The sequence below is a fragment of the Carya illinoinensis genome, chromosome 5 (assembly GCF_018687715.1).
Source record: "Carya illinoinensis cultivar Pawnee chromosome 5, C.illinoinensisPawnee_v1, whole genome shotgun sequence".
Classification (NCBI taxonomy): domain Eukaryota; kingdom Viridiplantae; phylum Streptophyta; class Magnoliopsida; order Fagales; family Juglandaceae; genus Carya; species Carya illinoinensis.
The window spans coordinates 27940041-27967843 of NC_056756.1; the positions used below are offsets into that span (position 1 = coordinate 27940041).

A 27803-nucleotide genomic window follows, 5' to 3' on the forward strand; every position below is an offset into this window, starting at 1 on the left:
ACACATAAATTACACACATATATTACACATAAATTACATACATACATGGCAGGTTTTTATACCTTCGAATTCTCTTCAGCTATCGTGGCCATAACCAAAATCATATCCAGTTCTTATCCCAGTGAGGTTTTGGGCGAATAGACAATAAGATTACAGTATACAATCCACCATATACAACCAAACGGATTTGAAACTTATGAAGTGCGTTATGCGTACACCATTATATTACTGCACTTCTTCTGCAGGAAGGCTTCCAGAATTGAATTTTTCTCCTGGTAATCTTTGAACTCAAGTCTCCTTCCATGAGCTGCAATCGATTCAATCTCTTAGATCGACCATCAAAAGTGGCATCAGTGTGATCAAACAATCAAATAAGTACATGACGACAGGCAAACCCAGTTCAGTAATTATTGATAAATGAAAACGAGAAGACCTTTCAAATGGTTATCTGCTTCGCCAGTAAAGTCAGAAAGTGTGCATACAACTCGAGCAGCAGCACTGATATAAAAATCTTTGATACCAAGCCATTTTATCATACATATATACTAAGCCATTGAGCCATTTAGCCGGGCACTGGGGCCAGTGCAACACCCAAATTCTTGGTTCAATGGTTCAACTGGCCATTTTGAATACCCTGCTCTGGGTGTCAAATATATAGATAGGATAGAAAAATAAATAAAATATAAAATACAAAGCAAATAACGATAAGGAACAAAAAGCAAAGATAATACAGAAATATATTATGGTGAACTAATTTGATCCAAAAATGGAGGGGGAGAGATTGAATAAGCCCAAGGACTACTCAAATATTCCAACACCCTTGGTCAACTAGACGCAGATGTTCTAAAGCTGGTTGAATTGGCCTAAATTATTTGAAGAACTCTGCGGTGGAAGAAGGCCTTACCAATTATAAATGAATAAATTCGATTGTTTTAGCTTTATGGTTTTGCCTATTTTGACTTTTTTTTTTTCCACATTTCGGTGTATCCATCTTTGGGGAGAATGCCATTATGAATGTGGACTGCCCAAAATGGTGGTCTAAGATTAAGTCATTTTTACACCATACTCTCTTCATAACTAAAGAGTGGTAGGCAAGCAACTATCATGCAAACTTTGATGTCTATGGAAATTACTCAGAAATGTGATAACAAGCCACAATGTTTGATATGTTGGACTGGGACATACTCATTGCACAGTGCTTCAAGGTGAGGTTGCGACCCAAAAATCAAGGCCCTCACCACACAACAGAAAGTAAAAGAATAAATAAATAAATGGAAAATGTGCTAACAAACAAGTTTTATTTAATTGTATCTTACTTTAAGATAAGTTTTTGATCAAATGGTTGGGACCATTTGGCGTGGTGATTAGGACTGTATAGACATCCTTAGTATACACTTGAAAATGGCGTATTTGCACAAATGACAAGAAATACTAACCAGGTAGCAACCACCTGAAGTCCAAGTCTAACAGAAACCGAACATTGTTCAATTGTATGGGAACTGTAGAAAATCAACAATTAAAATGAAAATGAATACGTTGTCATCATTGCAGAACAATTTCATTAGAAGGTTAGGAAGAGAGCAATCGATAATTATACTCAGCTAAGATGACAATCTCCAAGGCCAATACACCACACCAAATGGTAGATCACTGCAACAATTTGGGCCTATCCAGTGAATATCTACTTTATTCTTGTGAAAGTATCTTTCACTCCTACCTGAATAAAAGTTGAACTTCTCTGAAAAGTCCAGCCCAGATTCGGTCATAAACAGATGATCCCCAGTGAACAAAATATCGAGGGACGTATAAAACAAGCAGACTGATCCCTGTGTCATCACATGACAGATAAAAGAATGAGACCAGTTGAGTGTTTGTTAATGCACCTTCATTATTAAAAGCTTACAGTTGTGTGATGATTGTCTATACAAAGACAATACAAGGAAGACTCCAATCTGTCTAGAATATATTGAAAAGGCCATCACTCACCATGTCAATGGGAGTAAGCCAAAATTGTGTGAATATGATTTGAGGCAATACTGATTGCTAGAATCTATAAGTTTTACAAGAGTAGGCAAGGTCAGATCCATGGAAATGTCAAACATAGATGAATAAACAACAGATCCAGATATCCTAAATTAGGGTTTAGTAATTCTGATAATTGCCGTACTGGGTTAGGTGTAAGTGTTTAGCGCGCACTGGGTGGACAAAGAATTTCGATTGTTTGCATGAAAATGATTTTCAGCATTTGTCAGATCTGAGCTCTCAGGATGGTGATGATCAATCATATGTATGCATTGGAGGAACTGAAATCATTCCTTCAAAAAAAAAACCTACGGGCACCAATGCCTTTCAAAAGTGAACGAGGAGAATGGTTTCTCGAATTTATGGTCATTTTGATCTTTAAGCATAAGAAAATATGGGTCCTAGTCTAGTGGGTGTTTTTGGGTCTCTAAACAAAGAATGTTCAGGTTTGGGGGAAGATAACGTTAATTTTGTTTCTACAGATTATAACCAAGATGAATGTGGTCCAGGGAGAAACTATTGTTTTGTCAAACATTGCTCTTGCTTTTTCTCGTTTCATGTTGTTCCACCAATACGTTCCCCAATTATCTCTCTACATTTTTGTACCCACTGGGTCTACCGTCTAACAAGAATTAGGGATTTCTTCTAAAATTAGTCCATTTATTTCTGGATCATTTGGTGTGCAGTCTATCTGTCATGACCAGCCCATTTAGACCAAAACCCATCTCGCACCAAAGAGAAGGAACAAAATGGTGTTGCTTAAAGACGCCCTATGTGTAACACCCCGTTCCCGTAGGATAGAGACGTTACTAACAAACATGATAAAATGCCCAGTAAAGAGATTCATTACTCTGAAATACCTCATTTATTGAAAAAAAAAACTTAATTGAAAGGGATATAAATAGTCTTGAAACTTGAAACTGAATAAAGCAAACATGAGCTAGTCTTAAACAAGACTAGTTATTGAAATGACACAAAAGAAACTTAATCCTTGTGTAAATGACACTTATTCATCTCTAAGTCTTTATACTAAAACTACTCCTGGCCATCCAGCTTTGCATCATCATAATCACCATTTGTGGCAATCAACATAGAAGAAAACAAAAAGACAAACAATAACAATGAATCGAATACTCAATAAATAATACATCATATCGTAAAATACTATCTAGCATAAATTTGATTTTTGTAAAGCCTTATCATAACTTTCGTATAACATTCATGGATTAACATGAGCGGAAACATTCATAATCATGGCAAACATGAAGTGTGAATGCATGAGTAACTTGTTTATCTTGAATTATATTTATTTTATGGTGAACCACGCTTGAGTCCATGGCACCACATAACTTGTCATGTAGTGAAACACGCTTGAGTCCGTGTTTCACTTAACTTGCATAGCATGAAGTGAAACACGAGCGTGTTTCACTTATCTTGCTTGACATGGAGTGAAACACGCTTGAGTCCGTGTTTCACTTTATCTTGCTTGACATGGAGTGAAACACGCTTGGGTTCGTGTTTCACTTATCTTGCTTGACATGAAGTGAAACATGCTTGGGTCCATGTTCACTTAACTTGCATGACATTGAGTGAAACACGCTTGAGTCCGTGTTTCACTTAACTTGTGGTAACCACGCTTGAGTCCGTGGTACCGTCTTAACATAACTGTGGTAAACACGCTTGGGTCTGTGTTACCTTAAAATGTTTATCTTTCTTAATGCATTATAATTTTCTTGGACTTCATAGACTTTTCTAGCATGGCATATTCTTGTACATGGCATGGCATAACATGATATATTCTTGTACATGGTATAGCATAGCATGACATGTCCTAACATGATTTAATCATTTTATGACATTTCATGGCATGCATGATCTCAGAACTACATGAACGTGGCATAATACATGATCTGGCTATTTATTACATGGCATGCTTGACTTAAGTTATTGCATGAACAATACATGGCATACATGGTCTAAGTACTACATGAATGAAGCATGCATGATCTGGCTATTTTAATTCATAAAATACCTATCTTAAATTATTATATGATCATATCATGGCTTCCATGTGATTTTAGTAACATTCAATCCATCAATCAACAATCCATAATAGCATAACATATATATAGGCTTACTTTCATGTAAATCATCGTAATTCATAGAAGTTCGTGAAAGCGATCTAACCTTGACTTGGCTCTTAGCGCAACATAGATAACCATTAAAACCATATCTTATTATCATACCCAATTATAAAATTTACATTACGCATACATTTATATGATCATATTATTTACCTCTTAGCGCTGATTCCGAAATCTCACGTCGTAGCTCGTGACCTATACGAGGCACTAGACGTTACTAAACTTTCTAGAAATGTGTCGTAGCAATCTAATTACTTAAAATATTAACATAGAGACAATTTAATAGATATTCAAATAAAGATTACATAAGCTCATATTATTCCAAAACTCATATCATGATACTTAATATTTTGTGCAAACACATAACTTAATAATTTTATAAAAACTAGTTAAAGGTTAATTGGAATATGAACTATGATAATAAGCTGAAACAATATAATAGAATACTTTAAAGGTATCCTTAAAAGACCTTAAATATTTTCTATAAAAAGGTTCTAAGACTAATATATTTATTTAAGTAGATAAGGTTTATGTAAAGGTGATGTTTTTTTTTTTTTTTTTTTTTTTTTTTCTGAAAATATAATCAGTCCAATAAAATCACTAAAACAATTGCTGAAATGTAGTAAAATCAAGCCCTAATTTAAAATAATATGAAAGCAACCACTTAAGAAAAAAAAGGAGGCCCAAGGCCTAAGTGAGGGGCAGCCCACGTATAGGAACATAAATAAGGCATAGGCACTTAATGGCAGGATTGTAATTTTAACCAAAGGTTCTTCAAAAGATGATTACGGGGGCTTTAAAGGGCATAAAGGTAATATAAGAGTTTATTTGAGGGGCTATTGGGAAAGTCTAAAGTAAAGCAAATAAAAGAGTCCAGGAGGAGCTTACGGGAATGGCTCACGCGTATCATTGTAACCAAAGAAAGAAAAAGAAAATCAAGTGGCTGTGCGATGCTTTACCAAGAGGAAGCTGAGGCGATGACAGCTCTGGGATGGCTGGAAGTGACCGGCAACACCATTGGCCTTCTCGGAATGGTGGTGCGAACCAAGGGAGAAAAAGAGAGAGAAAATCTGTTAAACCGAAACAAAGAATAGAGGGAGAGAGAAAGAAGATTCCGGCGTGGGCTTACCGGAAGGGAGTGGGTTCGACGGGATTGGGCTGGTCGGCACTTTCTGTGGCTGTTTCCGGCGAGTTGGTTGCCTTGGTTGGCTGTGAAAGTGGTTTTCCAGGTTTGTAGGAGCTGTTACGTTGGGCTGGTGTGAGTTTTTCTGCCTATCTTTGTATGTGAAGAGTTTTGAGTATAATGTGGGGTTTTATGGAGAAAGGGTTTCTTATTTACGTGGTCTTCAGAAGGAGTTTAGATAGGATCTAATTTAAGTGTTGTTCTGATCTCAGAATCTTTTTGAAAACAATTTGAATTCTATCCGATAAAAACAAGGAATACAAGATAAAGGAAACCTCTTTAAAACTTTACTTAATCTGGTTTATTATCTTATTTAACAAATAAATAATTATAAGCATCTGAAGAAAGATAAATAAGTAATTAATAAAAAGAATAAATAAAATAATAACATAACTAAATAATTTCTAACTGAATTAGTCTAAATTCTAGGTTCGTATGTTACACTATGTTATGACCCAATCCAATATTATTAGGGATAATTTTATTGGGCCTACATTAAGTTAAATAAATTTTTTGAAGAAGCCCATGAGCTAGAATTTGCTGAGGTTGATTATGGATTTTAAATAGGCCTATAGGTCCAAAATTTTATTAAGGTTTAGTGGATGATTTTAGATGGTATTAATGGGCCAATATTTATAGAAGCCCAATTGAGATTTATCGGGTAATTTGGAATAGGCCATGGGCATTTATTATGATTGATTATGGAATTCTTATTGGTCTCAATAATTGAGTTAAATCCATTTAATATTTATAGACCAAGTGGACCTATATTTAATTGGTATTAGGCCCAAGAATTATTTAATAGTCCAAAAAGTATTATTAAATGAGTTGAGCTCAATTTAGAATGTAAGATCGGCCCGTTAGGATTGTTAAGCAGCTTAGCACATCAAATTATTGGCAAGACTTAGAATTTAGTTGGATCTATTAAATGGGCCACCCCTTTGGTTATTAGGACCCAAGGAGAAACCTGGTAAAACATGGCCAAACTCAAGGCCCAAACTGCATGTATAAAACCCATGCTAGGTATGTGCATCTTCATCTTCAACCAAAGCCTCATATTCAGGTTTTAAGCCTGTAAGAAACCAAACAACATTGAACTCTTCACGTTGTTGTTGCATGGGTGAAACATCAGATGAGATAGGTTGATACATTGCTTCACGTTGTTGTTGCATGCGTGAAACATCAGATGAGATAGGTTGATACATTGAGTTCACATATGCTCATCACTTGAGAATAATACTCTTCCAAGCCCAAAGTACCATGTTCAAACCAAAGAATTCCTTACACAACTCATAACTACGGGTTATGTTTCCATCACCAGAATATATCTATTTGAGATGCCTCCACACCTCGAGTAGTGTCAAAATGTATCAAACTAGCGCAAATGATAGGCTCAATATTGGTCAACATCAAGGACAAAATTTGAACATCTTCTTGTTCTCATTGAGCAAATGTAGAACTAATTGAGTCGAGCATTGGATCAACCAAGTGGGTACAAACACCCTTGCCTTTCAAAAACATTTTAATAGATTTTGACCACAGCATATAGTTCTTTCCATTCAACTTCACCAAAGTCATAGGCATATTAAAGTTTGGTGCAAGAGACAATGACTCACATTTAATTGCTATGGATGCAAATAAAATATCACAATTCAACTTGGAGACAGAAAATCCACACAAAATATGAAATATGGATGAAAGACCGAGAAACACAATCTGGCAAATAGAAACCCAGCTTAAGTACCCGAAAAATCGACCTGAGTAACCAAATTTTGGCTCTGTATCGATCAGAATCAGCTTGTATTGGGTCAAAACCAGCCTGTATAGGGTTGTATTGGGTCTAAACTGGGTATTACTGGTATCAGCTTCTAACTAACCTTAAACACGGATTAGGTTATCCTAAATAAGGATTAGTGAAGCTGGGTTTACCGTATTCTCGTTACCAAATAGGTGTTATTCTAGATAGGAATAAGCTCTTACTCCAAGTTGGGGGCATTCGCACTTGAGGATTGGATAGCTTAGACCTGCAACCAAACACTCCGAGACTTAGCCGTTGCCAGTGACAAACAGCCCTTCCGGCAGCCAATGATTAAGGGAAACTCACCAGGATGCATAGAGAATGATGGCGAGCTCGACTCTAGTGCCCAGCATCGAAGACCACACCGAAAACCACTGGAGTGCACAGACAACAACGGGGAACTCGGATCCGACAGCCGAACCATTGCACTAACCACCACAAACCAACTCTGCACCACTAACCCCCACTAGCTGAACCACTACACCACTAACGCTGTCACACAACCACCACCAACCGACTACTCAACATTCTGATACCATGTAGTCGAACATAGAGAGAATACTTGTTTATTATTCATTGATGTTCAAGAATATATATATTACATACAATTGACAATTATACCCTCACAAGTTACACTAATTACAACCATGCCCTCCAACACGATGAAGTCAATGCTCCACCCATGAGGGGAATACCCACCAAACTCAACTCGACAATAAACTTCGAGAATTCCATCATTGCTGGCTGCAACCTACTTTCTCGTTAACGTTCACTTGGGAATCTTATAACATTAAACTCACCACCTATACGCCAAGGTAGTTCCCACCAACTATGAACTCTTGCTATTTCTTCCCATAATAGTCCTCTATTGTTGTCCAAGTTTGGCCCATAAACACCATCAAAAGCCCACAAAAAGTTGTCTTCCACATTCTTAAAAGAACATGAAACTGTGTATTCCCTTATGAATTCCTCCATTTTCTCCACCACCCTTCTTGGAATACATTTCAGCTTTGTTTCTTGTAAGCACACAATGTCTGTCTTCTACTTGTGAAGTAAATTTTTTATCCGAAGACGATTATTGGCCTCGTTGAGCCCTTGGACATTCCAAGAAACAATTTTGAGCTTCCTAAAGAAGTTGCTAAACCCTTCCCTTTGGATCTTTCTTGACTTGAGCTGCCCTCATAGTTAAGAGACCATGTTAGTCTCTTTAGTTCCTTCTGTTTTTTAGATCCTAATTTCTTGATCTGAGCATGACCAACTTCAATGGTGGCAAGCAAAGCCATGAATTGTTCCTCAAAACCCTCACATTCCATCCCTACACAGTGTTGAATTTCCTTCACCTTATGTATAACCCAATCAAAAGCTCTAAACTAACTTGGTAACATACAGTTTAGAGGTATGGGTCCCTGACCATGTCGATCTCGTCCCTAGTTGCTCACTATGAATCCAATGCCATCCCCATATCCTCCTCCACAAATATATTACCACAATCCCATTCAAGGAAAGCCTGCATCAAAATTAGCATCTGTGAGGGCCCAACATTGGCATCGTAGGCAAATCTCGCACTGGGTAGGTCTCTGGCCACGTCCACCTACCATACAGCCTTCACCGAAGGGGATACCATTGGATAGTCCAAAGCAACCACATCCCTACTACTTGTCGGGCCACGTCTAACTATTGGGTAGATTTCTGGCGTCATCTAACTGTGATGTGCAGGGAATCCGACCCTCGGTGGTGAGGAAATGTTTGCATTAAAGAGACAGCTGTTGTCGCCTCCCCACCATCTTTGCTACTCCTCGGCATTGATTGGCTATGGTGTGCTAGAAAAACGACCCTCGATGGTGAGGAAACATTTGAGACTTTTTCAAAGACATTTGTCGTCGCCTGCCCCACCATTGGCGTCGCCTTCTGGGCCACTGTTGAGGATTCCTCGGCCGGTCACAAAACAAATAGAACCTTTGCCAGCAAGGTTGCTAGACTCTTGCAGGGGCCTAGAGCACTCTTTGATTCTCCACAAGGGTTGGGTCCCGAGCCTCGCCTTGCCTAGGCTATGCCCCATGGGCTAAGGCCCCAAAGAGTGGCCCACTTGTCTCCTTAATGTTTGCCCATCTGCAAAATTGGGTCCAATTACCCATGAGCCTAGGCCCACTTTGAGCTGACCAACTTGTCACCGAGTCTAGGTCCACACCAAGCCATGCCCTTCTACCATTAAACTCCAAGCCTAGGCTCGAGTCGTTTATTTCCTTAGCACAACTATACGAAGAAGTCAACCTTCTCCTGGAGTGCCTTTAATTGAAGCCTGACGTCCAACAGCAGTGTATGCTTTCCTTTGCAAGACCAACAGCAGGCCTGCCACCTCCACCTTTCCACTGAGCACTGACTGTACCTATGGTAAGAGGAGCTTTGTTGGTCCCATACTCATTACCTGGTCTTGTAGAGGCTCCTCTCTGAGCTGCCATAGCACCGTTGTTGCCAACCCTATTCCACTCACAAGGTTGTAGCAACTTCCTTAATGGTACTAGAGCCTCCCTGTATGAACATATTTGCAACTGAGGCGTCGCCACCAACAGCCTCATATATGCCCCTCCTCTATTATGACATAAGCCGCTCCCTTCATTTGCAAACTCCCGCAGTGCCTCCTCCATCCTCCTCCATCTGTTACCCTCTATCTCTTTAGGTATGAAAATAAAACTATGCTGCTGCCACCTCTATATTCCACTAATGCCAAGTAACAACCATGAGCATTTGAACATCGATGCGCTATGAAGCTGTGATTTCCTTCCCTCACTGTGGTGTACAAGTCCTTTTTTTCCCCCTTTAGACAGCCCTCCAATGACTTAGCAAACCACTGCAGCGTGGACACCCTCATCCTCAGCTCATTCACCACCTTCCAGCTTCTCTCGGTTATTAGCAAGAGGCATTCATCCTTTGATAATGAAAAAAGTTTAGATTCTATCACTGAATGTTTTGAGAACCATGTTCTATCACACAGTCACACCTAACAAACACAACCCTCAACTGTAACCTCGTTACAAACCACCAAGCATTATCGGAGAGAAAAAATGTCACTTTTCCTCATTTAAGTTTTGGTTGTATGGAGAGAGAAAAATCTAGAGGAACCTTGCATTAAACATACTTTAGGGAAAGATTCAATGTATGGATAATTTCAGAAGCACAATTTAATTATAGTTGATTGGTGTTGGATATGCAAATTTCCGACAATTTACTTTTTCATTGTGATGTTGCTCAGGAACTGGGGACAATATTTAAAGCTTTTAAGTGAGTGATGGAATTGAAGCTTCTGTTCTCTTTCTAGGTGTTTCTCTTTACTTCCAGTTGCAACCATTCTCAGCTTATTAACATATTGCTTTTTTTATACAAGTAAAGCTTATTAACATATTACTTATCAAATAAAACATAGAATAGATCCAGACACCTACTTCTGTGTGGCCTGGAGTGTGTATGAGTTGGATGTCCTCGAAAAGGCTCCAGGGGCCACTCCCCTCTAGCTTTATCTCTACATTTGCAGTAGAATCATCAACCTGGCAAGATCAGGATATAAATGGTAAGTTAAGTCGCACTTTTTTTTTTTTGTCTATAAACAATAATTTTATTGATAATTAGAATAGGGAAGAGTCCAAGTACACACGACATATACAAGAGCGTCACTATACATGATAATCTAGTGATAAATTGCGATTGTTTTATGAAGAAAACGGATCAGTAGCAAGACTTCCTCTAACTTTTCTAGCATGATTACCAAGCATCCTAAAATTCAAATGTTCAATAAGTACTGTAGACCAATTGACAATCAGTATTATTGATTTATGTACTCAATTAGCCTATGGCTGCTTTAAAGGTACATTTTTGTCCCACTTTTATTCTGTGATATTTGCACCCATTTCTATTCCAAATTCCTAATGCTCTGTGTGGTTAGGGTTGCTCCTAGACTCAAGTCATTCCAAAGTGGGAAAAGGGGAAAAAAAGCATAATATTGATAGCCCAAAATCCTTGATCTTGTCTGGATGTTTTTTTAATATAAGCATCTTTGTGAATCACTATAACTTACTTCCTGAAGGCAGAAAAAAGTCATAAATAAATGAAAAGGAAAGATCAACGGGTTAAGAAGTGAAAAGCACCTCTAGAGAATGCAGAATTCTATCACACTTCAGTCGCTTTGACCACCTCTCATGATCTGCTATGTCATCCCTGTGCACCATAAGATATATCGATATCATTTGGAAACACTTTATATAAAGTTTACACTTGTGTTGAGTTAGTACTCGTGGGTCATAAACATGTAACGTGCCCCACCCAGCTTCTCAATATTACTTGCAAGTCTCTCCGTGAATCTTGGGCTGCAGAACAACAAAACAGAGACTCAACCACAATAAGTTACCACCTAATATGACTAATGTTACATATACATGTATATAGGGGAAATAACACTTCTTTCCCGGAAACTACCACCTGTTAATGGTCTAATCTTAACCGACACTGCAAATTGAAAAATATAGGCAGTTTAGGATGCAAATTCAAAATTCATACGTAGTTTGGGGTGCAATGTGAAAGGAGGGTGGTAGTTTGTAGGTGAAAACAGTAATTTCGCTATATTTATACAGCCAGCCACCCACAAACACATTACATACATATAATTCTTACCCCATAGATAAAAAATTCTGATTTGTTTCTGTAAGAAGTAATCTTATGATTAGATTATCTCACTTATCTGCAAAATGATAACATACCTGTCTATAAGTATATTTCCTTCAGGATGAACAATCAAATAAGAAGCTGCCCCATGTGATTTCGGAGAATGATAACCACAGTGATAAACACCCTAGAAACATTAGACAAGCTCTCAAAGTTTGAAACGGCATACGGATTTGCAATAGCAGGAAAGAAACAGAAAAAATTACAAAAGAAGAAATATAAAGCAGATGAAGGATAAAAATATCATTTAATCAAGGTAATGATAGTTTATGTCTTAAACCAGCGAATTTAGCATGAGAAAACAGTTCCCTGAAAGGTTCCCCACCAAGTTCCTGGTGTGAAAGACTTGTCTCAACTCTGTGAAAACAAACCAATTAGTACTACCGAAAACAAAGAAAACATTGGTGATCTGAGGCATTTGGAGGATGTTTTAGGTTGCATGATCCCTCTGAACAACAAGTATTGTTCAGTAAGTATTTGCAAGAAAATTTGACTCGTTCTTGAAAACAATTTCCCAGAAAATAATAGCCAAACATATAAGTTGTTTAAAACATTAGAAGTATGGGTCCAAATATCCCCCCTCAACACAGCTTCCATAAGGGTAGATACCCTGCCCGCCTCCCCTTATTCATCTATTTGTTTCCAAAGTTGCTTTTTATAAAACAATTCTCTACCAAAAACGTCTCCCAAAACATACTAATGTCAAAAGCTACAGTAAAAAGCACCTCCAAAACATTTTTAAATGCTAGTACCAAATAACCCCCAAAACATCAACACACTTCTTGAATATAGCTAATGAAAGAAGCCTTTAGAGCGGTACAAGATTGGGAGATTGATGCTTTCAGTAAGTTTTTTAATCTATCATATCGCACTGCAATGAGAAGAGGAGGTGAAGACAAGATTTGTTGGGCTCTGTCAAAGAGAGGACAAGTCAATGCCTGTTCTTCTATAACATTATCAGTCCTCATGTCAACAATCCATTTCTATGGAAGAGCATTTGGCAGAAAATGGTTCCATGAGAACCACCATTGGACGGTTTTTGCTTGAACAGTCACCCTTGGGAAGATTCACACAGCAGATAATTTAAGAAAGAGACATGCTCTCATGATAGATTGGTGTTGTACACAAAAGATAAGTGGGGAGTCCATTGATCATCTTCTTCTTAATTGTGATATTTTACGAGTCCAATGCCTCAAATAGTCAAATGTAGGAATCTCAGCCACCAATAAATTTTTAATCTAGCAGTTCATAATTTCAAAATGAAATGACACTACACCTATAGTTTACAACTTGGAAAATGATAGTATGACTCCCAAATATGCCCACCAAATGTGCTCACTCATATATTTTTATTTTTATTTTTTATTTTTCTTAATGGGTAAGAAAGTGACTATTATTGAATTTATATTTGTTTTAATTTTTTTCTTAATGGTTAATGATGTTTAAAAAATGCTTAGAAAAAGAAAAGAAAAACAAAAAAAACTCACTTGCACTAGTGTGCATATTTGCGGTGCACATTTGGTGTGCACCTGTCCTTACAACTTTTCACATATCTTGCAAAATGGAAACCAAATGTAGTGTCTTCAGTAGGCCTTTTTGTATTTTGGCAATCGCCAAACTTATCTCATGCTAGCATATTGTGTTCATGAAAAGAAAAACTATCATATTTTCAATTCATATGGTTGTTACAAATCAAATATGAGACCTACCCAGAGGCCCCAGCCCCAGCCCCAGCACCGCCCTAGCATGTACCACCAATACAAGGCCTATGGGCTAGAAACATGCATTTTGCACATATGCACATGAGATGCATATCAGTTTCTATTATTATTATTATTATTATTATTATTATTTTGATAGGTAAACAAAACTTTATTAATCAAAGAATTAGGCAAAGCCCGAAACAATAAAAGAAAGACACATATCAGTTTCTATTATAAAAACAAACAATGGAAAGACTTGATACTTTCTAGAATGCCTACTCTTTAACACATAAATGCTGTGAGCTAATAACCTAAAATAAAAAAAGCAATGGTAAACAAAAATGTAATTACTGGAACACTCTGCTCATCTATTGGAAGCGGAAATGTTTTCTGCACATGTAGAATATCGGAAGGAGGTTTCTCTGTACGGATTGAGCTTGTTGGACATGAAATCAATGCCTGAAAGTAGCCAATTTCAGACGTACGGTTAGGTTTAGTGCTGCTATTATGGAAGAAACTGAATTCTAAATCCCTTACAAAAAGAAAAAGAACTTCGTATACCCAGATGTTCTTTCTTTTCATTTAAAGTAACTGATCATATCGTCATCCAAACCAACAGCATACTAATGACTTATAATCTAGCTCAAGAAGCTTAAAGCCAAAAAAAAGTCTCTGTTGATTGAAAAAAAAAAAAAAAACAAACAAACAAATCAATGAGTAAATAAATTGCTATCAGTAGAAGATGAAGGGGGAGTAATCCATCACGAGATTGAAAAATCACCGTGGTCCCCTTTGAAGAGCTACAAGAGGAAAAGAAAATCTGAATCTAATGTTTGGGCCTGAATTTGCATGGTTTGGATGATGGAGAGCTCTCTTAGGACTTTGTTAGCTACTCTAATCTGAATCAAAGTTATTTTTCTTGTTCTCTAGGAAGTCGCACAGCTGTAAGGCTTAACAGACAGAAAACAGTGGGTACTTCCACAAGTTGAGTAGAAGTGACAACCCTTTATGAAGGTTGAGTTAATGCTGGTTCAGTTTTACTTTAGTGTTACTAATGTAAGAGTAAAGTGGTATGTATTTTTCCAGATTTGCTAAAATGAGATATACGCATGAATCTTATTTTATGTATGCTTTTCTATTTATGTTCTAGCAGCTTCTACGGGTTTTGATGGTTCATTTTCTTTTTAATCAAAGATCCCTAGTCTCTATAGGAAAAGGATTGTGAATAACATATCTCAAGGCGTTTATGTAATCTGTCAAAAATAAGAAAAGAGCTCTGGAGCCACCAACATCAATGTCTTTTTATACCTAATTAACACTAAACCCCTGTACATCAAATCTCAACCAGGATTTCTTAGGGCAACCAGACAATGGTGCTAACCTCTTAAAGATCCTGCATCGCGTGGACACGACACCACTTGAATCAGGAATTCATTTTAAAACCAAAAGCACTTGAACATTTACAGGAAGATAAATGGGTAAAAAAGGATACTCTTCCTCCGCACTCAACCAAATGCTGACTTGAACCTCCTATCATGAAAGCAACATATAACCATAATTCCAATCCAGTATCTGATGAACCCCCACCCCCACCTTCCTTGCATTCGAAGATAATAATATGTTTTTTTTTATAAATAATAAGAAATTTTATTAATAAGCATATTCCAGGTACACTGGAGGTATACATGTGAATTTCAAAGATAATAATATGTGCATATCAAAGAATGATATTACGCATTTTTTCTTTGCCAGGCAGTGCTAGAGAACTCTTTATTCCTTCTTCCCCGTGAAATGGCTTCCATCTCAAGGCTTCCAACCATTTTAAATCCCTTTCCCCATTGATCATCCTTATCCCCTCCAAATGACCATACTATTTGTTTGAACTTCCACATCACAAAAGACCATCTCTAGATGTCTCCAAACATCCATTTGTAATGAATGAGAAGAAAAATAAAAAAGGTAAGACACCATTTTGCATTTATCCATTGTTCTTCAAAAAGCTGATGCATACAGTTTCCAAGTCATTATGAACTCGTCTACAACTACTCAACTCGACACAATTAAGCTTAATTAGAACTTCATTTCATCCACGCTGCTTATTCTATGGGTCAGATCCTCCTATACCATTTCAGCATTATGTATTCCAGATCTGGTAACAAAAATGATTGCTGTTTGGTTTCTCTTGGTAGTCAAGTTTTACTATATCCCAATTTCTATTTTAATTTTATTGAAATTGCACTCCAGACACTCAGTATTTTAGTTTTACTAGCTGATCAATTTTCGGAACACCCAAGAAGAAAGTTTATAGCAGATTTAATTATTGAAGCGACAGTAAATGGCAGTGTGTCAGAATTTTTTGTGGGAGATGATTCTCGGGGTAGCATAGAAGTCTCACATCTTCTTTTCGCTGATGATACTTTAATTTTCAAAGAGACTAATCAGGATCATCTTCGTTCTTTGAGAGCCCTCTTGTTATGTTTTGAAGTTGTTTCAGGTCTTAAGAGTTAAATTATCTAAGTCAGAAATGGTTCCTATGGATTCTGTTTTGGGTATTTCAGATTTGACTAATATCTTGGGTTGCAAGGTCTCAACGTTACCTATGAGATATCTTGGTCTTCCCTTGGGAGCTCCTCACAAATCTTTGATGATACGGGATGGTGTGATTGAGAAGATTGAGAGAAGGCTGACTAGTTGGAAAATGATTTATTTGTCTAAAGGGGGAAGAATTACATTGATTAGGAGTATATTGTCATATCTTCCAACGTATTTCCTCTCTCTTTTTCCATTGCCTGCAAGGGTGGCTAGTAGAATTAAGAGGATTTTTTGGAATTTTCTGTGGGGCAATATTTGAGAGGAAAGAAAGTTTCATTTGGTAAGCAAGAACAAGGTTTGTTCACCAATTTCTTGTGGAGGATTGGGGGTTTGAAATTTGAGGCTTTTCAACAAAACCCTTCTTGGGTAATGGTTATGCAATATCATCTTGAGGGGGATGCATTATGGAGCAATATTATTGATGTTAAATATGGGAGGGTTTGGGGGAGTTGGTGTTCTAATGAAGTTAGAGGACTGTATGGAGTGGGTTTGTGGAAGTCTATTCGGATTGGTTGGGGGAATTTGTCAGTCATATTAAATTCAAGGTGGGTGGGGAACAAGGATTCGTTTTTGACATGATACTTGGTGCGGGGATACAGCTGTTAAGAATGCTTTTCCTTCCCTCTTTAGGATTGCAAGAGATCAATAAGCTTCAGTTATTTTCTTTTACACAGCACTCCTCAATGGAATGTTAATTTTATTAGCGATGTGCATGATTGAGAAGTGAATGTCGTTTCTGATTTTTTTGGAAGGTTATATGATATGAAGATTGTTCAAGGAAGGGAGGATAGTTTGCTGTGGATTCACGCTGGAAATTTCAGATTCTTGGTTAGCTCCTTTTATAAGGCATTGACTGGTCATTGTGTTAGTAAATTTCCTTGGAAGTGTATTTGGAGATCTAAGGTGCCTAGCAGGGTTGTATTCTTCTACGGGTTAGCGTCCCTTGGAAAGATTTTGACCGTGGATAATTTGAAAGTGTGGACTTATTATTGTGGATTGGTGCTTCATATGTAAGAAAGATGATGAATATGTTGACCAGTTATTTCTTCATTGCGAGGTGGCTAAGATTTTTTAGGATGAGATTTTTTGTAAGACAAGTATTGCTTGGGTGATGCCTAAGTGGGTGGTGGATCTCTTAGCTTGTTGGCTAGGTTTTAAGGGGAGGCATCATATTGTTGGTGTTTGGAGGATGATCCCTATGATACTCCATATGATAAGAATAAGGGTATGTGGTATATGAGATCCTACATTGCTTAGAAAGGAAAAGTTTTTGCTGTTTATAATGTTCCAATAGGGCTCCAATTGTATCATTGACTAATTTTTTTGGAGTATAGGCCAAGTGGTTTGGATCTTCCATTGGGGCATTACAAGGGTATCAAAGCCTATCTCAACCTGGGACTTGAACAGTGCCACTTATGATGGACTGGCCCAACGAGAACATTGAGAATTTAAGGAGGGGAGATTGTAATACCCAATATAGTGGATGGTGTATGGGATCCCACATTGCTTGGGAAGAAGAAGTTCTTGCTCTTTATAATATTCTAATGGGGCTCCAATTGTATCATTAACTAGTCCTTTTGCAATATAGGCCAAATAGTTTGGGCCTTCCATTGGGGTGTTACAATCCCTTTTATGTTTAATGTGGTGTTTATAATTAGAAAGAAATGGGCGGTGCTTTGAAGATGGAGAACATTCGATGGGAGAACTTCGAGAGTTTTTCTTAAGTACTTTGTGTTTTTGGGTGAAGGCTCTTGTTTTGAATGGAGACAGTATTCATGATTTGCTTTTAGCATATTCTATTACATACATAGAATTTGGGCATAATTATTGTAATTTAGTAATACTTTCCTTTCTAGCTAGCTGATACATAACTGTCAATTACCTTGTAAATACTTACCTTGTATAGAAGATTTAGGTGCTGGAAATCTGGCAGTAATTGTGTAAATATTCTTATATAATGAAAGCAAACCCTATGGAAAGGGTATTCAGACCAAAATTGACACGGTATCAAGAGCCCCTACTCTGATATTCGTCGTTGTGGTCTAAATCATTGCCGTGTGATTCTTGCTGCCGACAGGAGAATTTTTTTTCCCCGTCTGTTCTGCAAGTTTCCCTCGTGTTCTTGGTGGGTCGGCACCTTCTGTGGTGCCTCTCTTCGTGGGTTTTGGTTTTGGGATTTCAGTCCAGTGTTGCGGGTGACTGCGTGACTACGTGTTAAGAGTTTTCTGCGAGTGGCTGAGTGACAGTCGGCATTGTTTGTGAGTGGCTGTGGGCTGTCGGCATCTTCTGTGGCTGTCAGCGACGTCTCTGGGTGGCTGTGTTGTAGTTGGCCCTCTCTGTCGGTGCTCCTGGTGCTTTCACAAGTGCTGGACAGGTATCACACATTCTGGGTCTTCTCTTCTTGCCGTGGGCTTACTCTTTTCGAGTGGGTCATTTTGTGTATGGTCTTAGATTTCGAGTGGGCCATTAGATATCTGTTTCTGTTTGGGCTTTCTCTCCACTGGTTTGAGTGTTTTGGGCCTCTTATTATCTTGACTTGGATCTGTTTTTGGGTTGGATTTACTGCTTATTTGCTTGTAACAGCTTGGGCTTAATTTTTTGAGTGGTTTTCATCATGTCTATTGAAAATTCTATTGTTCAATTTACTGGAAAGAATTTTCCTATGTGGGTGTTTCAATTCAAAATGTTCTTGAAAGGGAAAGAATTATCAAATCATATTGATAGTTCTGTTAAAATTCCCACTGATGAAAGAGAATTTTTGCTCAATGGGAGGTCAAGGATGCTAAGGTGGTCTCTTGGCTATTGGGGATGCTTGAACCCCATCTTGTGACAAACCTTTGCTGTTTACTACGGCTCAGGCTATGTGGGACTACTTGCACCGTATTTATAATCAAGATCACAATGCTCTGACGTTCCAATTGGAGTTGGAAATTAGTCATTTCAGACAAGGTAATTTGACTATTGAACAGTTTTATTTTGTTTTTATTAATCTTTGAAGCGAATATTCTGCCATTGTTCATGCTAAGTTTCCCCCGGCGGCACTAGCGGCTCTTCACGCAGTTCATGCTGAGAGTCAACGCGATCAATTTTTGGTGAAGTTTCGACCTGAATTTGAGCCTATTCGAGCCGGTTTATTGAACCGTAATCCGGTTCCTTCTTTGGATATTTGTTTGGGCGATTTATTGCGTGAAGAACAGCGGTTATCCACTCAGATGGGTATGACTTCTGAGAAGGTATTTTCTAAGACTGTGAATGTAGCATATGCAGCACAAGGGAGAGGGAGGAACAAGTTGCAGTGTTTCAGTTGCAAGGAGTTTGGTCATATTGCTCACAACTGTCCTAAGAAAGTTTGTAACTACTACAAGAAAGAGGGCCATATGATCAAGGACTGTCGAGTGCAGCCTCAAAATCACCAATCCCAAGCTTTTCAAGCTGCTATTCAGGCCTATTCTTCTTCTTCAGCGCCACCAACTATAAGCTCTGATTCATCTATTCTCACCCTAGCAATGGTCCAACAAATGATTGTGTCCGCTTCTACGGCCTTATGCCTACAAGGTACGGATACTAACTCAACTTCTTAGATTGTTGATTCAGGTGCTTTTAATCATATGACTGGTAATATGATGGGTCTCCATAGTGCTCGTAAGTATAGTGCCATGCAAAATATTCAGATTGTTGATGGTAGTACTCTTCCTATTACTGTTGTTGGTAATTTGGGTTCTTCATTTCGCAATGTTTTTGTCTCTCCTGGATTGTTTACCAATTTGATTTCTATTGGACAATTGGTAGATAATAACTGTGATGTTCATTTTTCTCGTGATGGTTGTCTTGTGCAGGATCAGGTGTCAGGGATAGTGATCGCGAAGGGGCCTAAAGTGGGACGTTTATTTCCTTTACAGTTTTCTATTTCTCGTGTTCTTTCTCTTGCTTGTACGGCTACTGCCAATAATAATGAAGTCTGGCATAAGAAATTTGGTCATCCTAATTCTGTTGTCTTGGCTCATCTTATGAAACATGGTTTTTTGGGCAATAAAGATTCCTTTTCTTTTTCTCCTGTCTCTTTTGATTGTGCTACTTTTTGTCTGGCTAAAAGTAAAACTTTACCTTTTTCTGCACATGGTAGTAGTGCTTCTAATTGCTTAGAGCTTATGCATACTAATGTTTGGGGTGTGAGTCCTGTTATTTCTCATGGTCAGTATCTATTTTCTCCGCTCTGAAGTTGACGTGTTTTCTGTCTTTCAAAAATTTATTGCGCTTGTCGAGAAACAGTTCAATACTTGTATCAAAACTTTACACTCCGACACAAGGGGAGGAGTGCATGTCTCATTCTTTTCAGACTTTTCTTCAACAAAAGAGGATTATTTCCCAGCGTTCTTATCCTTATACCCCTCAACAAAATTGAGTCACTGAGTGTAAGAATCGTTATCTCTTAGATGTTGTTCGTACTTTATTGATTGATTCTTCTGTTCCTTCTAAGTTCTAGGTAGAAGCTTTATCTACTGTTGTCTATTTGATCAATCGTTTGCCTACTGCCACTCTAAATTATGATTCTCCTTATTTTTGATTATTTGGCATATCTCCTAAATATCAATCTTTTCATCCTTTTGGGTGTGTTTGTTTTGTTCATCTGCTACATGTTGAGCATCACAAGCTTGCTGCCTAGTCTGTCACGTGTGCCTTTATGGGATATAGTCCTACTCAAAAAAGATTTGTTTGTTATAATGCCCATGCAAACAAATTCCGAACCTCCCGGAATGTGATTTTCTTCAAAAATCAATATTTCTTTTAGTCTCAGGTTATTTCTGATACTCCTATTACTCTTCTTCCCGCTTTTGATGATGTGTCTTCTTCTATTGAGCGATTTAAACCAGGTGTGGTGTATCATCGACGTCTTCCCCCTTCTTCAACGCCCCCTCCAGCCACTGATCAGTCATCTGATTTTGCGGTTCCTATACCCCGACGCTCCACCTGGGTTACACATCTAACGGATAGGTATGGTTTTCCTCATAACTCACTTACTGCCACTCTCGACATTGTTTCTGTTCCTCATTCTTATACCCAGGCAGCCACCCAAGTATGTTGGCAGCAGGCCATGCAAAAAGAAATCCAAACTCTTCAAGATAATCACACTTCGGATCTTATGACTTGTCCAACTGGTGTCAAACCTATTGGTTGTAAATGGGTGTACTTAGTCCAGTTTCGATCTGATGGCTCACTGGATATAAGGCACGTCACATGGCTCTTGGGAACCGGCAAGAGTATGGTATTGATTATGAAGAGACCTTTGCACTTATTGCCAAAATGACTACTACGCGGACTATATTGGCACTTGCTGCGTTGCAGAGGTGGTCTCTCAGGTAGATGGATGGGAAGAATGCTTTTCTACATGGGGATTTGAAGGAAGAAATCTATATGTCTCCACCTCTCGGCATGTTTGTTATACCTTCCTCAGAGGTTTGTCGGCTACACCGATCCTTATATGGACTGAAACAGGCTCCGCGTGCATAGTTTGATTCCTCTCTCTTTCTTCGCAAGACTTCTATAGGAATTGTATTGCTTCTGGTATATGTTGATGACATTGTGATTACTGGATCTAATACTGAGTTAGTTAAGCAATTACAAAAGCACCTTAAGGCCTCTTTTCACATGAAAGATCTTGGTCCTCTGCAATACTTTCTTGGCCTTGAGGTGCAGCTTACTCCGACAGGTACGTTGTTACACAAGCACAAATATACGCAGGAAGTGATTTCATTGGCTGGTCTCCAATTGGGTAACTCTATTCTTACTCCCTTGGAGGCAAGTCTTATGCTTTATCCGAAGGAAGGCGAGCTTCTATCAAATCCATCCTTGTATCGGCAGCTTGTTGGGAGTTTCAACTACTTGACAATTACTCGCCCTGATATTTCTTTTGTTGTGCAGCAAGTTAGTCAATTTATGCATGCTCCCAGATATCTTCATTTAGCCGCTATCCGCTATCTGAAGGGCACCTCTAATCGAGGGATATTCTTTCCTCAGGAGTTTTCTCTACAGTTGGTAGGGTATAGTGATGTTGATTGGGCTGGTTATGCGGATACTCGTCGATTTGCTATGGTGGTGCATGTTCTTAGGCAATGTACTTATTTCTTGGAAGAGTAAGAAACAGGACCACGTTTCCAAGTCTTCCACCGAGTCTAAATATCGTGCTATATCTTCCACTTGCTCTGAGATCACGTGGTTTCATGGGTTATTAGGTGAACTTGGATTTCCTCAGCGTCATCCCACTCCTCTCCATGCTGACAATACCAATGTTATTCAAATAGTCACTAATCCTATTTTCCATGAGCGTATGAACACATTGAAGTTGATTATCATTCCATCCGTGAAGCTTTTGACAAGCATGTGATTACTCTTCCCCACATTTCCACTACACTTCAAATGGCTAACATCTTCACTAAATCTCTTCCTTGACATCGACATTAATTCTTGATTGACAAATTGATGCTTTTAGATCTCCAAGCATAAATTTGAGGGGGGATGTTATGTAGATAGAATTTGGGCATAATTATTGTAATTTAGTAATACTTTCCTTTCTAGCTAGCTAATACATAACTGTCAATTACTTTGTAAATACTAACCTTGTATAGAAGATTTAGGCGCTGGAAATTTGGCAGTAATTGTGTAAATATTTTTATATAATGAAAGCAAACCCTATGGAAAGGGTATTCGGACCAAAATTGACATATTCTAGCTCCTAGCTTGTATTTATATGTTTTTTTATCTTGTATACTTCCTATGTACTTAGGCTATGCCTATTTACTTGTCAATAAATTTTTTTTATTACTTAAAAAAAATAGCAAAGCTTTAAATTTGTGTATTTTCCCTTAAAAAAATACTCTATTTAAAGCAAATTTTCCATGAAACCCTTACTTCTCACCAATAGGTTTCAAATCTCAAATATTTACAAGAAAAAAGCGCCAAATAGCATGCTAACAGGAAGAAAGGCATTGGAAAACTGAAAAAATTGAGATAAGAACCTGTAGAGCTTTTAGTCGTTCCTCTTCACATGTTGGTTGTTTAAGAACTGCGGACTGTTCATCAACTCGTGTGAAAGTTTGCTGTGAAGATCAGGAAATTCAAGGCCATTATTTTTTTTTTTGATAGGTAAAAGTAAATTTTATTAATGAAAAAGGCATAGCCTGAGTACACTAGAGGTATACAAAGATCATGCCAAGTTACAACTAAGAACTAGTGAGAGATACAAGCAAAGTATGGAGACAAGGCCATTATTAGAAGCATACATCCTTATTTATCAATTATCATAAACTCTATTAATAAAGAAGGTCCATCATGAATAAGAGAATGAACGAGACAGTAAAAAAAGAGATTACTAAGGAACTTACAGGATTATAAAAAGTGTGTGCAAATATATGCAGCATAAAGGTTCTGACTGTTCCGTTATGGTTATCAGGAGAATGGATAAACAAGATGTTCCATGTCAGTTGTTAAAAATCTGTTAAAAACCTTAAATTCTTCCCATCATCTTCAGCCACAGGAATTTAGTAAGCATCTTTAGACACTGGTGACTCTGGTACCAAAACTAAATGATAACAAGAGGACATGTCCCAAGGTGGACCAGCCATGGTTTTGAGTCTAGACACCTTTCTTGTGGATCATGTTGTGACTATTGGATAATAACAAAGCAAAAATTGTAAACTGAGTAGGAAATTTCTATATATAAATTGCTTGATTATTTTTCTTTTCGACTCTTTTTGTTGTGTTCACTTGCAACAACAAACAACCACCAGCATTTTGGTGCAATTCTCTTTCTTTCCTTGGTCTTTCATTCCCTCATATCCTTACTAGTTTATCCAACTACAAAAATTAACTGCTTATGAACCTCTATTTTATCAAATTCCTCAATATGTTTCAAGGGTAGTATTTCTTATCAAGGCATCTAATCCAAGTTTTTATGGATTCCTTCTTTGCTAACAAGGTTAACCCCAAGGGCCAAAGCCATAATGCCTCAAAATTAGGAGGCCAAAACAAATTTTTTATTTTTATTTTTTTATTCTTGTCTTAAACTTGAAATGCACTTTTTTAAGCAAAATGTTTGATAAATATATTTTTCTTTTGATAGGTAAATGTTTTGAAAATGTTCGGGAAATGTTATTGCACTCAAACATAATATCCAGTTGTCCCGACTATTGTGCATCAGGAACCCCTCGAAGCAATACCTCATCCAATAGCTTCTTGGCAGGAGGAAATCAGGACACAAAATACAAGATCACAGGAGTGAGGAACCAGGAATTGAAGGCACGGCTTGTTGTGTAGCAAGCATTTGCTACCAAACTTAAAATTTTGATCCATGTCAAAAACAGATTTCTGGAAATATATATCCTCTAGCGTTCACATACGATGCTCTGATCGTAACCTAAACTAGTAGTTTCTGGGTTAACCTATTGCTCTAGAACAACTCGGTGGTTTATGCCCAACATAGATTGTACTAATTACAGGTAAGATTAAGAAGGCAATCTAGATGAGTCAGAAGACTATTATGCCGAGATACAACTGTTATGATCTTGAAGGTTAAAGGTTTAACAAATTAGCATCTAACAATTCTAGGGCTTTTGGGTCAATGGTTGGGTTTTTAACAATTGGTATCAGAGCAACGACCATGTCACGGGTTCAAGTCACAGAGACCTATAAGCTGGATTAAAATGCTTTGGTACTATGTATGTTTATAGTGTTAAGTCATTGAATACTGAGAGATGAGTGAAGCTCCAAAAGGGAAATGATTACCACCAGGTCAGTGTCAACAGAGTGGGCCGCCGTGGACGTCAGATTCGGAATCGTGGTAGAATGTTATGATCCTAAAAATTAAAAGTTTAATCAGATTAGTATCCTTTTGGATCAATGGTTGGGTTTGTAACAATAACCCTGCCCTTTAGCCCAAGTCCAAAATTAAGTTCCACTAAGCTTGGAGTCAAAACCGTTGTAGCCAGTAAATCATGTAAGAAAAGCCTCCTATGACCTTGAACCCAGCTAGTTCTATACTGACCTTCATTTATCTCACGGCACGAAATACAAAACCAATGAACCAACAACCATAAGTGAAAGTTTTGGCACACAACCTATCAATGGAAAATTTTGAGGGCTTACCGGAGCCATCCATCGACAAGCATCGCAGTCTATGCATGTGTGGTCTGCAAAAGCATTCAGAAAAAGGAAAAAACTCGTATAATTTAGCAACCAAATAATAAACAGCAAAGAGCTTATAAAAAAATTACGTTAATATTCATGCAAACCAAACAGAACATTCACTAATTCCCTCAAACGGAATTGTTCCCTTTCTTACCAACAAAGAACTCTCCGTCTACGTTCTGAGGCCGTCGCTGTTTACGAGAAACAGTGGAGGCTGATGCTTGAGCTTGAGAACTTCGAATTGCTTTCAGAAACGGAATTCTATTCGCTGATGAATTCGTATTGAACTTGAACCACATACGAACTGGTACCGATGATAACGATACCATCGAAGAAGACCAAGGTGGGATCCCTGTGCTTCTCGGTCTCACAGCCATTGGCATTTCAACGTTCTCCTCCTCCTATTCCGGACTCACTCCAGATTTTCCGTTAAATAGCAAGTACGCTTAGCTGCGGAAAAGGACAGTTGGGGCAGCGACGCAGCTACGGGGCCCGCCGAGCTTGGGCTGTGCCCAGGGTCGTGCAAGCGAGTTTCTGACATTTTCCTTTCTTATCCATATTTCGGGACATTTCTTCTACAGGCAAGGAAAGTGATATAACGACAACCATATCGCAATCCATTTACAACTTTATATTAAATAATTAATATTTTATATATTTTGTCTGGTTGTTGGGACAATATTTTCGAATTAAAATTAAAATATATATATATATTTAATATAAAATTGTGTATAAGCTATAAAGCAGCTGCTGTTGTTTCGTTGTCTCTCTGTCTGTCAAGTAAAGTATGCAGATCAAGGAAAACTCAAGGAGAATTCAATCCTCCTTGGTGAGGTTTCTCTCTACCTAGAGTAGGTCTCTTGGGCTGGTGCTTGGCTGGCTAGAAGAGGTGACAATGGAGGAGGAACTAACAAAACAGTGGGAGAGATTATGTCTCACTGATAAGGAAAGGGAGGGGGTGGTGCTTCCACCATCCATCAAAGCAAAAGAAGGGAAACAAAACCATTTCTGCCTCCTGGTGATGATTGTGGTAGATAAAACAGTAAACAATGAAGCTTTTAAGAACACTATGACAAAAGTCTGGAAGTGTGAAAGCTGGTTACAGTTGTCAGAAGTTGGCCTCAATAAGTTCCTTATAGAGTTCCACAAAGAAATTGAAATGCTACGAGTGGTTAATGGCAGACCATGGTCCTTTGACAGATGGCTCCTATGTCTTCAGGTCTTCGATGGTTCCATGTCTATCAATGAAGTCTTTTTCAATAAAGAAGAGTTCTGGATCCAAGCTTTCAACCTACCTTTTGATTGTATGAATCAAGACTTTGGTCACCAAATTGGGAGTAGCATTGGAAGGGTGCTTAAAGTTCATGCAAATGATAGAGGCATAGGATGGGGGAGATTCCTAAGGTTTAGAGTAGAAGTAGACATTAATAGACCTCTCCTCAGAGGCCTGTTTCTCACAGTGGATGGCAAAGAGGCATGTTTCTCATAGTGGATGGCAAGAAGATGTGGGTGCCATTTAAATATGAAAGGCTTTCCTCCTTATGTTTCAAGTGTGGAGTGATCAAACACTCCCAAGCCTCATGTCCCATTGGCCTGAGTGAGGGTGGCCAACTCCAATATGGGACCTAGTTGAGAGCAGCTGCAGTTAGGGAGAGTGAGCTGCAGTTCAAATGCTATGGAGAATGGGACACACCAAATGGTCAACCTGGAGCTCAGCCATGGCGAGAGGGAGGGGATGATAGGGATGAAGGTATAAGAGGTAATTCAGACAACAAGGAATGGTGTCAGAATGATAGAGCAGAAACTGTTGACCCTGAGGCTAAAGTAGCCTTCAAGGAAAAGGTGCAGAAGATCAAGTCTGTGACAGAGCTAAAACCAAAGCTGGAAATGGAAAGTGAGGCAGAGCCAATAAGGAAAGGCACTCCACCCTCTGACCCAATGGAGGAAGTAAGAGATATGCCTAGTGTGATGGGTCCAGAACTAGGCCAGGATGATGCTACAGCCAAGCAGACCTTACTGGACCCAAGCACAGGCCTCGAACAACCAAAAAAGACTAAGGATTCGACTGATCTGGTAGCCCAAATCAACTCACTGGACTAGTTCTTCTCCAACCAAGTCAGAGCACTTGAACAAGTCAAAAAAACTGTCAGCTGGAAGAGAAGGGCCAGAAACAACTTCCCAAAGAGCTCATGTTGAATACAGGGTTACCAACCAGAAATAAGAGAACTAGAAGCCTCCCTGTTGAAAGTGAAGACAAGTCCACGGGTAAAAAAGCCAGAAAGGAAGGAAATGACATCAAAGGGTCCAGTACCTCAGACATGGTGGTGGCTATTGAACAGCCCCACCAATCCTAATGAGTTGCCTCAGCTGAAACTGTAGGGGGCTTGGGAACCCCCAAACAGTTCTTGACTTGCACCAGATGATGCAAAAAAAGCTCACAACCTTTGTTTTTCTTGATGGAAACAAAG

At 38.3% G+C, this 27803-nt stretch overlaps 1 protein-coding gene and 1 long non-coding RNA gene across 9 annotated transcripts; both read right to left on the reverse strand.

Annotated features, from left to right (window-relative positions):
* On the reverse strand, window positions 1-25936 carry LOC122309907. 8 transcript variants are annotated; one of them, XR_006242553.1, is made up of 12 exons: window positions 25490-25934; window positions 25294-25337; window positions 23169-23249; window positions 13915-14022; window positions 11896-11987; window positions 11431-11505; window positions 11287-11356; window positions 10588-10689; window positions 1718-1826; window positions 1437-1499; window positions 434-634; window positions 1-307 (listed from the first exon to the last, which is right to left on the reverse strand). XR_006242553.1 is itself a non-coding variant. In XM_043123678.1 (11 exons), the coding sequence occupies exons 1-11, from the start codon at window positions 25716-25718 to the stop codon at window positions 221-223; spliced, it is 1104 nt and encodes a 367-aa protein (XP_042979612.1). In that variant the 5' UTR covers window positions 25719-25934; the 3' UTR covers window positions 1-220. The 8 variants fall into 8 exon arrangements, 6 of the variants coding, with proteins under 6 accessions (XP_042979612.1, XP_042979613.1, XP_042979616.1 ...); XR_006242554.1 differs by having other exon boundaries at window positions 216-351; XM_043123678.1 differs by lacking the exon at window positions 434-634 and having other exon boundaries at window positions 1-351.
* Window positions 4742-10581, reverse strand: LOC122309909. The gene is made up of 2 exons (XR_006242556.1): window positions 5296-10581; window positions 4742-5188 (listed from the first exon to the last, which is right to left on the reverse strand). It is a non-coding gene; the product is annotated as an uncharacterized LOC122309909 (long non-coding RNA).
* Window positions 25937-27803: the final 1867 nt, after the last annotated feature.

Bases quoted from the DNA above. Each gene is read 5' to 3' on its own strand.
- LOC122309907 (XM_043123678.1), bottom strand. From the start codon at position 25,718: ATGCCAATGGCTGTGAGACCGAGAAGCACAGGGATCCCACCTTGGTCT. The intron at 10,690-11,286 runs GTGCTTTTCACT...TGATCTTGCCAG, and splicing joins GAATTCTGCATTCTCTAGAG to GTTGATGATTCTACTGCAAA. The intron at 1,500-1,717 runs GTAGGAGTGAAA...GATTTTCTACAG, and splicing joins GAAGTTCAACTTTTATTCAG to TTCCCATACAATTGAACAAT.